Source organism: Oncorhynchus keta, chromosome 4 (assembly GCF_023373465.1).
Source record: "Oncorhynchus keta strain PuntledgeMale-10-30-2019 chromosome 4, Oket_V2, whole genome shotgun sequence".
In the NCBI taxonomy this organism is placed as follows: Eukaryota; Metazoa; Chordata; class Actinopteri; order Salmoniformes; family Salmonidae; genus Oncorhynchus; species Oncorhynchus keta.
In genome coordinates, this window is record NC_068424.1 from 31,108,267 (window position 1) to 31,122,434 (window position 14,168).

At 39.0% G+C, this 14,168-nt stretch overlaps 1 protein-coding gene across 7 annotated transcripts in view; it reads left to right on the forward strand.

The window, feature by feature from the left end:
- The window catches only part of LOC118373562 (phosphatidate phosphatase LPIN2-like), a 38,706-nt gene that overhangs the window by 6,125 nt on the left and 18,413 nt on the right, over positions 1-14,168 (forward strand). For 2 of the 7 annotated variants that reach the window (XM_035759734.2, XM_035759749.1), the window contains exon 1: positions 7,854-8,101. The exons of 2 other annotated variants lie outside the window; for them this stretch is intronic. In XM_035759734.2, coding sequence (XP_035615627.1) covers positions 7,940-8,101 — 162 coding nt within the window. In that variant the 5' untranslated portion in view covers positions 7,854-7,939. 3 more of the 7 variants (XM_035759771.2, XM_035759779.2, XM_035759761.2) reach the window with 3 other exon arrangements.

Sequence of the window (14,168 nt, forward strand, 5' to 3'; positions counted from 1 at the left end):
GTATGGGATGAGTTGGACCGCAGAGTGAAGGAAAAGCAGTCAACAAGTGCTCAGCATGTGTGGGAACTCCTTCAAGACTGTTGGAAAAGCATTCCAGGTGAAGCTGGTTGAGAGAATGCTAGGAGTATGCAAAGCTGTCATCAAGGCAAGGGGTGGCTACTTTGAAGAATCTAAAGTATATTTTGATTTGTTTAACCGTTTTTTGGTTACTACATGATTCCATATGTGTTATTTCATAGTTTTGATGTCTTCACTATTAGTCTACAATGTAGAAAATAAAGAAAAACCTTGAATGAGTAGATGTGTCCAATCTTTTCACAGGTACTGTATATAGAAAATATATATACAGTTGAAGTCGGAAGTTTACATACACCTTAGCCAACTACATTTAAACTCAGTTTCACAGTTCCTGGCATTTAATCCTAGTAAAAATTCCCAATCTTCGGTCAGTTAGGATCACCACTTTATTTTAAGAATGTGAAATGTCAGAATAATAGCAGAGATAATTATTTATTTCAACTTGTATTTCTTTCATCACATTCCCTGTGGGTCACTCAATTAGTATTAGGTAGCATTGCCTTTAAATTGTTTAACTTGGGTCAAACGTTTCGGGTATCCTTCCACAAGCTTCCCACAATAAGTTGGGTGAGTTTTGGCCCATTCCTCCTGACAGAGCTAGTGTAACTGAGTCAGGTTTGTAAGCCTCCTTGCTCACACATGCTTTTTCAGTTCTGCCCACAAATGTTCTATAGGATTGAAGTCAGGGCTTTGTTGTCCTTAAGCCATTTTGCCACAACTTTGGAAGTATGCTTGGGCTTTGACTTCCTGACTGATGTCTTGTGATGTTGCTTCAATATATCCACATCTTTCTTTCCCCAAAATGCCATGTATTTTGTGAAGTGCACCAGACCCTCCTGCAGCAATGCACCCACACAACATGATGCTGTCACCCCCGTGATTCACGGTTGGGATGGTGTTCTTTGGCTTGTAAGCGCCCCCCTTTTTCCTCCAAACATAACGATGGTCATTATGGCCAAACAGTTATGTCCTCTGGTCTGATGAAACAAAAATATATCTCCAAAAAGTACGATCTTTGTCCCCATGTGCAGTTACAAACCGTAGTCTGGCTTTTTTTGTAGAGGTTTATGGAACAGTGGCTTCTTCCTTGCTGAGTGGCCTTTCAGGTTAGGTTGTTGACATATGACTCGTTTTACTGTGGACATAGATACTTTTGTGCCTGTTTCCTCCAGCATATTTTTGTGGAGTGGTTGAAAAACTAGTTTTAATGACTCCAACCTAAGTGCATGTAAACTTCCGACTTCAACTTTATATTTAAGTATCCCTTTTTCAGGACCCTGTCTTTCAAATATAATTAGTTAAAAATCAAAATAACTTCACAAATCTTCATTGTAAAGGGTTTACACACTGTTTCCCATGCTTTTTCAGTGAACCATAAACTATTAATGAACATGTACCTGTGGAACAGTCGTTAAGACACTAACAGCTTACAGACGGTAGGCAATTTTTATTTTATTTTTCAGTTATTTTTACCAGGTAATTTGACTGAGAACAATTTCTCATTTACAGCAACGACCTGGGGAATAGTTACAGGGGAGAGGGGGATGAATGAGCCAATCGTAAACTGGGGATTATTAGGTGACCGTGATGGTTTGAGAACCAGATTGGGAATTTATATAGGACACCGGGGTTAACAACCCTACTCTTACGATAAGTGCCATGGGATCTTTAATGACCTCAGAGAGTCAGGACACCTGTTTAACGTCCCATCTGAAAGATGGCACCCTACACAGAGCAGTGTCCCCAATCACTGCCCTTAATTAAGGTCACAGTTATGAAAATTTAGGACACGAAAGAGGCCTTTCTACTCACTCTGAAAAAAACTAAAGTAACATTCACAGGGTCCCTGCTCATCTGCATGAATGTGTCTTAGGCATGCTGAAAGGAGGCATTGCAGATGTGGCCAGGATTGCAGATGTGGCCAGGGCAATAAATGACAATGTCCGTACTGTGAGACACCTAAGACAGCGCTACAGGGAGACAGGATGGACAGCTGATTGTCCTCACAGTGGCAGACCACGTGTAATAACACCTGCACAAGATCGGTACATCCGAACCTGCGAGACAGGTACAGAATGGCAACACCAACTTCCCGAGTTACACCAGGAACGCACAATCCCTCCATCAGTGCTCAGACTGTCCGCAATAGGCTGAGAGAGACTGTGCTGAGGGCTTGTAGGCCTGTTGTAAGGCAGGTCCTCACCAGACATCACCGGCAATAACGTTGCCTATTGGCACAAACCCACCATCGCTGGACCAGACAGGAGTGGCAAAATGTACTCTTCACTGACGAGTCGCGGTTTTGTCTCATCAGAGGTGATGGTCGGATTTGCGTTTATTGTCAAAGGAATATGCGTTACACCGAGGCCTGTACTCTGGAGCGGGATTGATTTGGAGGTGTAGGGCCCGTAATGGTCTGGGGCGGTGTGTCACAGCATCATCGGACTGAGCTTGTTGTCATTGCAGGCAATCTCAATGCTGTGCTTTACAGGGAAGACCACCTCCTCCCTCATGTGGTACCCTTCCTGAAGACTCATCCTGACATGACCCTCATGACAATGCCACCAGCCATACTGCTCATTCTGTGCGTGGTTTCTTGCAAGATAGGAATGCCAGTGTTCTGCCATGGCCAGCGAAGAGCCCGGATCTCAATCCCATTGAGCATGTCTGGGACCTATTGGATCAGAGGGTGAGGGCTAGGGCCATTCCCCCCCAGAAATGTCTGTCTAACATCTCACAGCAAGCACTGGCAAATCTGGTGCAGTCCATGAGGAGGAGATGCACTGCATTACTTAATACAGCTGTTACTTTTGATTTTGATCCCCCCTTTGTTCAGGGACACATTATTCAGTTTCTGTTAGTCACATGTCTGTGGAACTTGTTCAGTTCATGTCTCAGTTGTTGAATCTTGTTATGTTCATACAAATATTTACACATGTTAAGTTTGCTGAGTTTATTTATTTTGCTGCCTCTTGGGCTCCCCTCGGGTCTGGGCCCAGGGGCTTCGGCCTTGGTAAGCCCCTGCATTAATCCGGTCCTGGGACCCGATAGAAAATGCAAGAAACTAGACAACAACAAAAACATTGAAAGATTTTGGTGCAAAATGTCATGTGGTTGAAATACTATCAGTTTTTATGATGCTGATTAAGATAACAACACTTCTACAGATGGTATCTAACTGCGCATTCGCATTCTCTCAAAATGTTGAAAAAAATCATATTTCTCCACTCCTCTTCCCGAGTTGAAAATTTGGTGAAGAAATCCTTAATTCTGCAGGAGTTATTGTTATGGTTATGTGAGAGGTTATAGACCAACAGTAAGTGTCCAGATTTAAGTTTCCATTTAACCCATCTGAACATTAGACTACAGTTCCCTTGACGTGCCATAGGCCTACTTGAAGTCCCCCTCTTGTGTCTGTCGAATTTATATAGCACCTCAAAATCATCACAAATAACACTACTATCATCCTCTTTTACCACCTAATCAAACTACTTTTCAGGCCCTCCCTTCTCTTTATTTTCAACTCTCCATTTTGCAGATTTTTTGTTATTGAATTCATCTCCGACATTGTCCTTTCTGCCTCCAATAGAAAGATTGTTATGCCCACTCCCAAAGCATTTGGCAATTGGCATGTAGGCTTTTTGGCGAGCGTACAGTTTGGCCCTAAAGCTTAGGCTTATACACTCATGCCAGATAGCCTAAAATAATTAAATAACAACCTCAATGTAGCCTATATATATATATATATATATATATATATATATATAAATTGCACAAAAATGTTACATTTATGGATGTTTGAAGGCAGTGGTTCCCAACCTGTCGTTTAATTGTTTTAAAGAACTTAGTCCAGTTTTAAACTTGCTCTTGAAAGTTGTATTAGTAGAATGCACAAGGTGCAATTTTGAAATTGGGTAGTGCATCATCAGTTCCTCCAATCACATGAATACACATTATACATGGCAAAATGTATAGAATTGCAAGAAAATTTGCTTTAAAATGCAACATTTTCTTTCCACCCTATGACAAATTGTGTGGAGTTGCAGGAAATAAGCTTTAAACTTGCTCAATTCTCTCAACCAACAAGAGGGGTGTGAACAGTTTGTATCATGAACAGTGCTTGTGCCCATAGAAGTAGATGTGGTGCATGTGATGCTCCCCTATGCTGGAAGGGGGGCCCCCGAGTGAAAACGTTTGGGAATCCCTGTTTTAAGGTATTTTTTGTTTTCCGTGTTGAAGCCATTTGCCTTCATCTTGGCACTCCGCCATCATTTTTTTGCCACATTTATTTTATTACAGACACCTTAATGGATACTTTTAAATTATATTGTGAGCTAAACATACAAATAAAAAATGTCTTATACATTTTTGTTAGATGACTAATGTTTCTGACCCCACTACATAAAAACAAACAAAATATTTAAATACATATAATTTTGTCCTTGAAACATTTTATTGAAATACTGTAGAATTCCATTAATTCCTATGGAGGACTGCTCCTACTGGGAGCCGGCATGTGGCTTCAAAGCCTCTCAATGGGCAAAACATAGCATCAGCAATCCAGGGTTTATATACATAATTGACCTTAGCGATACATCCCAAACTGTAGTTGATGCAGTACAAGTCAATTGTGTTCTTCATCCATTTGTTTTCTCCATCCATCAGCTCACTCTGCTACAGTGGAACATGGGAATGAATGGCCCCAAAAGCATCAAGATCAGCAAAATCCGCCCCAAACAAAAGAGCTTTATAAGTGCCACTTTGTGGTACTGTTGCCCTGTTTATGTCTCTGTCCCAAATGGCACCCTATTCCCTACACAGTGCAATACTTTTGACCAGAAACCATACGGAATAGGGTGCTCTTTGGGACTCAGCCTATAACTGACCTCCATGCTGTAGGCAGCAGTAATCTGTGCTCGGGCTGCAGCCACAAGGGGACTGCTAAGCCTTTGACTTTAAACTGTTTGGGGCAGCAGATAAAACTAAATATTTTCTGAGGCTGTTGTTACCAACAACACAAGTGCCATCAGGTTATTAGAGTTACACAGATGGCAAATTGTGTGACTATTATGGGGTTGTCAGGAAATAGGATGACCTTATAGGCCCCTACAGTGTATTTTCATTGACTTGTCAATCCCTCCCTACAAATGTTGATATATTTCAATGCCTTTCTGCTCACTTATTTAGGCATTCACCAACCTTTACTGCAGAGCTCTACGCAGGGCCGGATTAAGAAATCATAGCCACCACCCAAGGCATACAAAGTATATGTTATGGTGTGGGGTAAAGTTTTCTGCCATGGTTTAGGTCCACCTGTAGAATCTATGCCAAGGCGTAATGAAGCTGTTTTGGCAACTATACAGTATATACTGTGCCATCGGAAAGTATTCAGACCCCTTGACCCGTTGACTTTTCCCACATTTTGTTACATTACAGCCTTGTTCCAAATTTGATTGTATTTAAATATATACATATCACATTTACATAAGTATTCAGACCCTTTACTCAGTACTTTGTTGAAGCACCTATGGCAGCTATTACAGCATCGAGACGTCTTGGGTATGACACTACAAGCTTGGCACACCTATTTGGGGAGTTTCTCCCATTCTTCTCTGCAGATCCTCTCAAGCTCTGTTAGGTTGGATGGGGAGCATCACTGCACAGCTATATTCAGGTGTCTCCAGAGATGTTCAATCGTGTTCAAGTCCGGGCTCTGGCTGGGCCACTCAAGGACACTCCTGCGTTGTCTTGACTGTGTGTTTAGGATTGTCCTGTTGGAAGGTGAACCTTCGCCCCAGTCTGAGGTCATAAGCACTCTGGAGCAGGTTTTCATCAAGGATCTCTCTGTACTTTACTCTGTTCATCTTTGCCTTGATCCTGACTAGTCTCCCAGTCCCTGCAGCTGAAAAACATCCCCAAAGAGCATCATGCTTCACCGTAGGAATGGTTCCAGGATTCCTCCAGACGTGACGCTTGGCATTCAGACCAAATATATATATATTTTTTAAATCAGACCAAAGAATCTTGTTTCTCATAGTCTGAGAGTCTTTGGGTGCCTTTTAGCAAACTCCAAGCGGGCTGTCATGTGCCTTTTACTGAGGAGTGGCTTCCGTCTGGCCACTCTACCATAAAGGCCTGATTGGTGGAGTGCTGCAGAGATGATTGTCCTTCTGACAGTTTTTAACATCTCCACAGAGGAACTCTGGAGCTCTGGCAGAGTGATCATCGGGCTCTTGGTCACCTCCATAACCAAGGCCCTTCTCCCCTGATTGCTCAGTTTGGCCGGGCGGCCAGCTCTAGGAAGAGCCGTGGTGGTTCCAAACTTTTTCCATTTAAGAATGATGGAGGGCTACTGTGTTCTTGGGGATCTTCAATGCTGCAGACATTTTCTGGTACCCTTCCCCAGAACTGTGCCTCGTCACAATCCTGTCTCAGAGATCTACGGACAATTCCTTTGACCTCATGGCTTGATTTTTGCTCTGACATGCACTGTCAACTGTGGGACCTAATATAGACAGGGGTGTTCATTTCCAAACCATGTCCAATTAATTGAATTTACCACAGGTGGACTCCAATCAAGTTGTAGAAACATCTCAAGGATGATTAATGGAAACAGGATGCACCTCATAGTAAAGGGTCTGAATACTTATGTAAAAAATGTATTTCTGTTTATCATTTTTAATACATTTGCTAAAATAAAAAAAGAAACAGTTTTTGCTTTGTCATTATTGGGCATTGTGTGTAGATTTCTGAGAATTTTTTTTGTTTTAATCCATTTTAGAATAAGGCTGTAATGTAAAAATAAAAGTTGAAAAAAATCAAGGGATCTGAATACTTTCCAAAGGCACTGTATTTCCTTCATATAATTTTTTATATATATTTTTTAAAATGTGATTTTTGTATGCCTCTTGGCAGCGCCGGTAAACCCCTGCATTAATTTGGCCCTGGCTCTATGCTGACATTTTTTTTTACAAGTAGCACATGAGCTCCTAAATTGAAACATGTAGGAACACAATTAAACATATTAGAGGTATTAATGATAAGAATTGCCAGCAATAACAAAATACAGGGTTAAGGAGTAGCAGAAAAAAAGTATTTTTAAGATTGAGATATAACCTACATTGGGCCTAAATGAATCCGATCATGAATCTGTGCTCAGTGTATTCTCTATGGCACTGAGGCTGCGGTACAGCAAAGTAATCATTACATCTGGGTGAATTATTTAGTTTTTGTTTTACTTGGTGTTAATGGATGAGGCCAGAGTATTTTTCCTGTTGGCTAATAAGAACTCTATAATAACTGAAGTTTGTATGCCATGATGTTCACTGCCTCTGTATTTCCACTGGTTATAATGTCAGCCAATGGCCTTATCAGTTACTTTTTGCTTATCTTTTTGAGTGTGTTTCAGATTAGGACCTGTCTTATGACAGATACACTGAGTCAGGCAGTATTCATTGGATCTTGATGGTCATAACAGGATGCCCAGATTTACATAAAAGTTTGAAGTCCATTCCCATCCCAAAGTCTTGTTTATTCCCAAGGGCTTTGAAATGAAAAGCTCAGCAACAACACAAATGTGTGTGTAAAGGGCGTCACGCTGCATGCTTAGCGAGTACCACTTCCTCCCGATTCGGCCCATACCTGGCACAAACTCCGGACCTCTACTTTGCCAGCGCAAGTAACCGCCCTCCTGAAGCATTTTACAAGTCTGTACCACGTGAAAAGCTAGCTATTCACTGGCGCAAGTGGGGACACTGCAGTCTTGAGGAGTAAGTTTCACACATTCCCATGTGCTGAACGTTTGGCTGTAAAAAAGAAATGTCTGAAATGTCTTGAGTCAATATGACCTCTTGTACACCAGATGCATCAAACTCATTGCGTTCCAGCGGAAGTCATTCATTGTCAATGGAGCAGTCCGCAACGCTACTTTGGGGGTGCTGCACTAGTCAGCAGTGCTTTCTGTGTGGCGCATACGTTCAATATTTTCAAAGCGTGCGTTGCTTTACCGTGCGGTGGGACAAACGTAAGTACACACACACAGACTCAAATTATACTGAACAAAAATTTTAACGCAACATGTAATGTTGGTCCCATGTTTCATGAGCTGAAATAAAAGATCCCCATAAATGTCGATATGCACAAAAAGTATAAGCTATATATTCTTGCTAACATGTCTAAGGTATTAAACCCCAACATTCAAGAGATGGATCTATGTGAACTGTGGCGAAATAAACATCCAACTGAAATAATTCACCTGTTATATCCTCAACTCATATTTAAGAATTTACTTTGTTATTGTAAACTTTTCTTTAAAGGTGCTACACATTAGTTTTTTTTGCATTGTAATTTCAAAAACATTTCAGAATATATCTGCAGTCATAGTGAATTCGTTGTGTTTCACGGTATTACTTATCCACCAGTGTGGATTGGTTGTGATATTCGCCTATTTGTTTCTGTTGTCAAAATGGGATAGCTGTTCTGATTTTGTGGCTGGGTTATGCAGTGGAAATCGCTCAGTCAATTCCTGGTTGCTAAAATTCTACACTGTTCGCTCAAACAAGCAATGAATAGTGTATGGAATCATTGTACCATCTAAATCGCTGTGATACTTTCGGACCAAAACCAAAAGTAAAAGGCTCAAGCGCGAGTCTCCGCCATGTTGTGGAGAAATGGGATGCGGGGGAGGGCGAAGATTTGTTTTGAATGACTTGCGCTTGAGCCTTTTACTTTCGGTTTTGGTCCAACAGCTTTATGTTTTTGCTATTGAAAATATATTTCGCATCATTTAGACAACATATGCCGTTTACTTAGATAACTAGTAAGTTACATTTAGGGGTCGCATTAAACGCAGAATTCTTCGTTTTACACGCAAGATGAGAATTCACCAATGGCATTCAATTAGCAGACAGCACTCTGACTGATGTGTGGTTACTTTTATCCTTTTATCCTACTTTTCTTGGTGTAGTCAACCTACTTTTCTCCGGTAAAATTAACTTGAAGAAAAAACATTAGGAAATGTAGCTGGCTACATTATTTCTGTGATAAACAGATGATGGCCATGCAGCGTTTTTGCAAAGAAGACGTTGCTTTTTCATTGTAAGTTCATCATGTGACAGGTAAAGTGAAGAACGCAATCTGTTTTACATGTTGCGTATATATTTTTGTTCAGTGTGGATAATTAAGTATGCCTAACTGTTGTCTGGGAAGCTCATAAAGCATATATGACAGGTTGTATCATGTCTTACTCTTCACATAAGAAAAATAAGACCCATAATGAATTAGAAATACTAAAACAGAAAATCCATGACTTTGAACACTTTAAAGCTTGTATATGACATAATTACCACCTGCTCTGAAGAGATTTCTGCCCTGAAATCCAAACAACAATATGTTGAGCAAGGTGAAATTGTGGGGGGAAATTATTGCTTGGCAAAATTAAGAAGAGGAGGAACGGTACCATCCACAGCATTAAAACCCCCAGATGGTAGCCTAACAATGGAGCCTTCTAAAATTAACATTTTATAACATTTTATCACAAACTCTTATCAACCTGAAAAAAAAGTTAATAGAAAGATATAGACAATTTCCTTAAGGCCAATGTACCAATTTATAAGTGTACAGAGAACATTTATATGGATAGAAATGTGCACTGTCCCCGACAAAAAAAAAATCTTTGTAGACCGAAAGTCATCTGTTCTTTCAACCAAATGATTGCTCAGAATTTTTAAATGTGCATTTTTCCATATGCCACAGCTGAGATTTCACAGGTGTGCCCCATCAGTACTGACGACCCTTCCAGTTCTGCCTACCTCTCCTACTTTGCCCACCAACCTCCTGCAGGAAGTAAGCACAGCAAAACCCAGTAGACAGAGCAGGGAGGGGCCGTCACAACACACCATATGTGTTTGAATAAAACCAATATGCATTGAGCTTGTCTGATGCTTTAAGCTTACGGTTTGATGCCTCAAGAGGGCACCAGAGATAACCAGAAGACCCAACTATTCTCATCCCACTCCTGCTAGCTTTCGCAGATTCTGCCATTAGTCTACTCTCCTGAAGTTGCCGGTAATAGGCTACACGAGGAGTCTGCAACCTTTCTTATGTGGAATGCCAATTTATCTTGCCATTTCTACCAATCTGCATGCCAGTTATGGTTTTCATATGCACATTTTTGTGAAACAGTTTCATTTAATTTATATTAACATCTTCATATCTCAAAATGATTGTCATGTGGTTAAGCAAAATTATGATTAGTTATGAAAATGATACGAACCTAAAAAGTAATTATATTGCCATTGCCAACTACATAAGCCAACAAATAAAAACATTGCAGCCTGCAAGTAGAAAATATCCTAATAAAAATAAATATCCTATAAATCACACATGGTCTGTCTGCATACGAATTTGAAACATTGTATTAACTATTAACTTGGGTTCTGCTCAAGAAGTTTTCTGCTCCACAGAGCTCGGGACAGACACAGCTGTAGGCTATTTGCGCAAGGGATAAGAAGCAGTGCTTGACTTGGGCAGGAGCTCACCAGAGCTGAGTACCGACACCTCAAATGTTCTACTGCTTGAGCTCCTGTTCTTCTTATACAATATTATTTCAAAAGTATTGAGGAGCTCCTGCACCTAAATATAAACTACTAGCACCCAAAATTAGTACTGGAACCTATTTCAGTCCAAGTCGAGCACTGATAAGAAGCCTATTTTATAATGTTTCCACTGGATCAGAGCATGACATTTTCCCCTTTTTAAACTGAGTGGTTATCGAAAGGGAGAGAGCTGGAAAGATTTTTCAATTACATTGAGGATCTATTGGAATTCTCAACGGATGTAAAAACAGACATTGTTTGCAACGAAGAAAATATTCCTTTGAGAAGCTCCATATGTCATTAGTGGGCTCCCAAGTGGCAAGGGGACCACGCCTGTAAAGCTCCCGAGTGGCACAGCAGTCTAAGGCACTGCATCTCAGTGCTAGAGGCGTCACTACAGATCCTGGTTAGATTTACCGGCTGTATCACAACCAGTCGTTATTGGGAGTTCCATAGGGCGGCGCACAATTGGCCCAGCGTCGTCCGGGTTGGGGTTTGGCCAGGGTAGGTCGTTATTGTAAATAAGAATTTGTTGTTAACTGACTTGCCTAGTTAAATAAAATAAAGAAAAATAGTGGTGGTGCGTTAAGCTAATCAGAAATACTATCAGATCCCCAAATGGGCACATTTATATGCCTACATTTGTGCGCAGGCCAGGTAGACTATAGGCCTACTTCTATGCGCATGCGTCCTCACTCAAGATTGACAGGAGCGTTCCAAACAAAAGACAATGACTAAATTGACAGAACTCATAAATATAATTAAGTAAACCAGAACTTGTTTCTCACAAATGTAGCATAGCAATAAAAAAACTACCATAGAGGCTCAGAATAAATTAGAGGAAAAACTAAAGTAAGTGGAGGAACTTTTTCAAGAAAGATCAAGTGTAATATCTTATAATAATAATAATAATAATAATAATAATAATAAAGCAAACAGGATGGAATATGGGGAAAAATGCACAATTATTTTTTATTCTTCAACATAAATGTTACCAAATATAATTTCCTGAAACTTGTTACAAATGATGATTCACCAAATTACATTTTGAAAGAAGAAGCAAAGTAGTTTAAGCATATGTTTTTTGTTTCAGTCTCCTCTAACCTAAGATAATCAAATGGATTGTTTTTCTATTAATAATGTAAAATTAACAGTCATACAGAAAGACTCATGTTTTAACCACTCCTGTGTAAATGGTAGATTATCAGACACTCAACAAGAAGGTCGGATTTCATTTTTACTGAAACAGGATACAAGTGGGAAATGTAAAGATCCAGTACATTTAAAACATTGGAGGGCCCTTACACTTCTGTGATGTGATGCTAAAATTCTAGCTAAATGTATAACGCATTGAATTAAAAAGAATTGTCGGACATTATTCATTCTAATCCGACAGTTTTTTTTACATGGACGATACATTGGAGATAATATAAGGCAAGTACTGGAAACAATAGAACACTATGACAAATCTAGAAAACCATTCCTGCTCTTCATAACGTCCAGAGTTTATATATAAATACCTGTAACATTTACATTTTGGAGAATCTCTAATAAAAACATTTAAAATCATTTATAGAAACCCTAGGTGTAAAATAGCAAATAATGGATACTTCTCAGAACGTTTTTAACTGTCAAGAGGAGTTAAACAAGGTTGTCCACTATCGGCATATCTATTTATTATGACCATTGAAATGTTAGCTATTAAAATCAGATCCAACAATAATATCAAGGGATTAGAAATACAGGGTTTAAAAACAAAGATGTCATGGTATGCTGATGGTTCATGTTTTCTTTAAATCCAGAACTTGGATCCCTCCACAGCCTCATAGAGGATCTAGATAACTTTTCAAACCTCTCTGGAGGTTATTACGTATTGGATCACTAAAAAAATACAACTTTTACATTACCATGTAGTTTACCAATAAAATGTTCTGATGGTGATGTGGATTTACTCGGTATACATATCCCGAAAAAAAGAAATGATCTCACTCCAATAAATTTGAATATATAAGATCTTGCTACCATGGAAAGGTAAATACCTTCTATTTGTGGAAAAAATCACTCTGGTGAACTGTTCAGTCATATCCCAGTTTACCTACTTGCTTATGGTCTTGCCTACACCTAGCGAACAGTTTTTTAAAATATTATATGAGAAAAAACAGCAAGCCAGACAAAATTAAACAGGCCTATTTATATAATGAATATGAATTCGGAGGGCAGAAATAATTACATATTAAAGCATTAGACCTCTCACTAAAGGCTTCAGTCATAAAAAATTAAACTTAAATCCAAATGGGTTCTCTAGAAAATTAGGGTGAGACATTCTTAATATGTTCAAAAAAGGCCTTGTCCCTTTATTCAGATTACAACCTCTCACTTTCAGTTATTTGAAAAGGAAATTATATTTTTAAACAAGCCATAGAAAGTTGGTTTCAATTTCTATTTAATCCACCAGAAAAGAAAGAACAAATAATACAATAAATATTTGTGGTTAAACTCAAATATACTAATTGATTAAAAAAAAGGAACGTAATAATCTTTGTAAATTATATCATAAATACGACTGGTGGAGTTATGTCATACATGCAGCTAACTAAAAAAAATATGGAATTGTCTGCTCTACCCAAAATTACAACCATCTAATTGCAGCATTACCACAAAAATGGAAGAGGAAAGTGGAAGGGGGAGAAAGTAAGGAACTTGTCAGTCGGCCCTGCATTAAAGACCATAATTGGTTAAAGAAAATTGTGATAAATTAAAAAGTATACCAGTTTCATTTAAGAAGCAAAGAATTGACAGCCGTGCCATATAGATTGCTAAATAGTTGGGAAGAGATTTTTGATGTACCGACTCCATGGCCCATGGTTTATGAACTGATACGCAAAACAACGCCGGATTCAAAACTTTGAATTGTTCAATTTAAATTATTATACAGAATTCTTGCAACCATTTTGTTATTTATATGGGGGATACAACCTTCCCAACTCTGCAGATTTTGCTGCGAAGAGGCAGAATCATTAGATAATTTGTTTTGATATTGTCCATATGTTGCCTGTCCAGGAATGGCTGAAGAATTGCAATATTTACCTGGAGCCAACCCTGCAGATAGCACTACTGGGTGATCTGAAAAGTCATAGTCAATCGATCAATAATATTATAATACTTTTAGCAGAAACATTTTTTAATTTACAATTTCTAGAAACTATGAGAATAGAAAGGTTCAGAACTTTTCTGAAACATCACAGCACAGTTAAAAAAGAAATGGCAAATAGAAATCCAATATCAATGGTGTTAAGAGATAGATGGGAGGGGTTGAATGCAGCTGAAGATTGGCACTAATAACAACTAATAACAACAAGACAACTAATGTAAATTATACTGTGCCCGTAAAACATAAATACTGTAGGTTAAGAACTTTTTTAAACAGCATGAAAGATATGGCAAAAATAGAGTTAAATCCAAACAAAATAAAACTATTGCAAATAGACTTGTGTC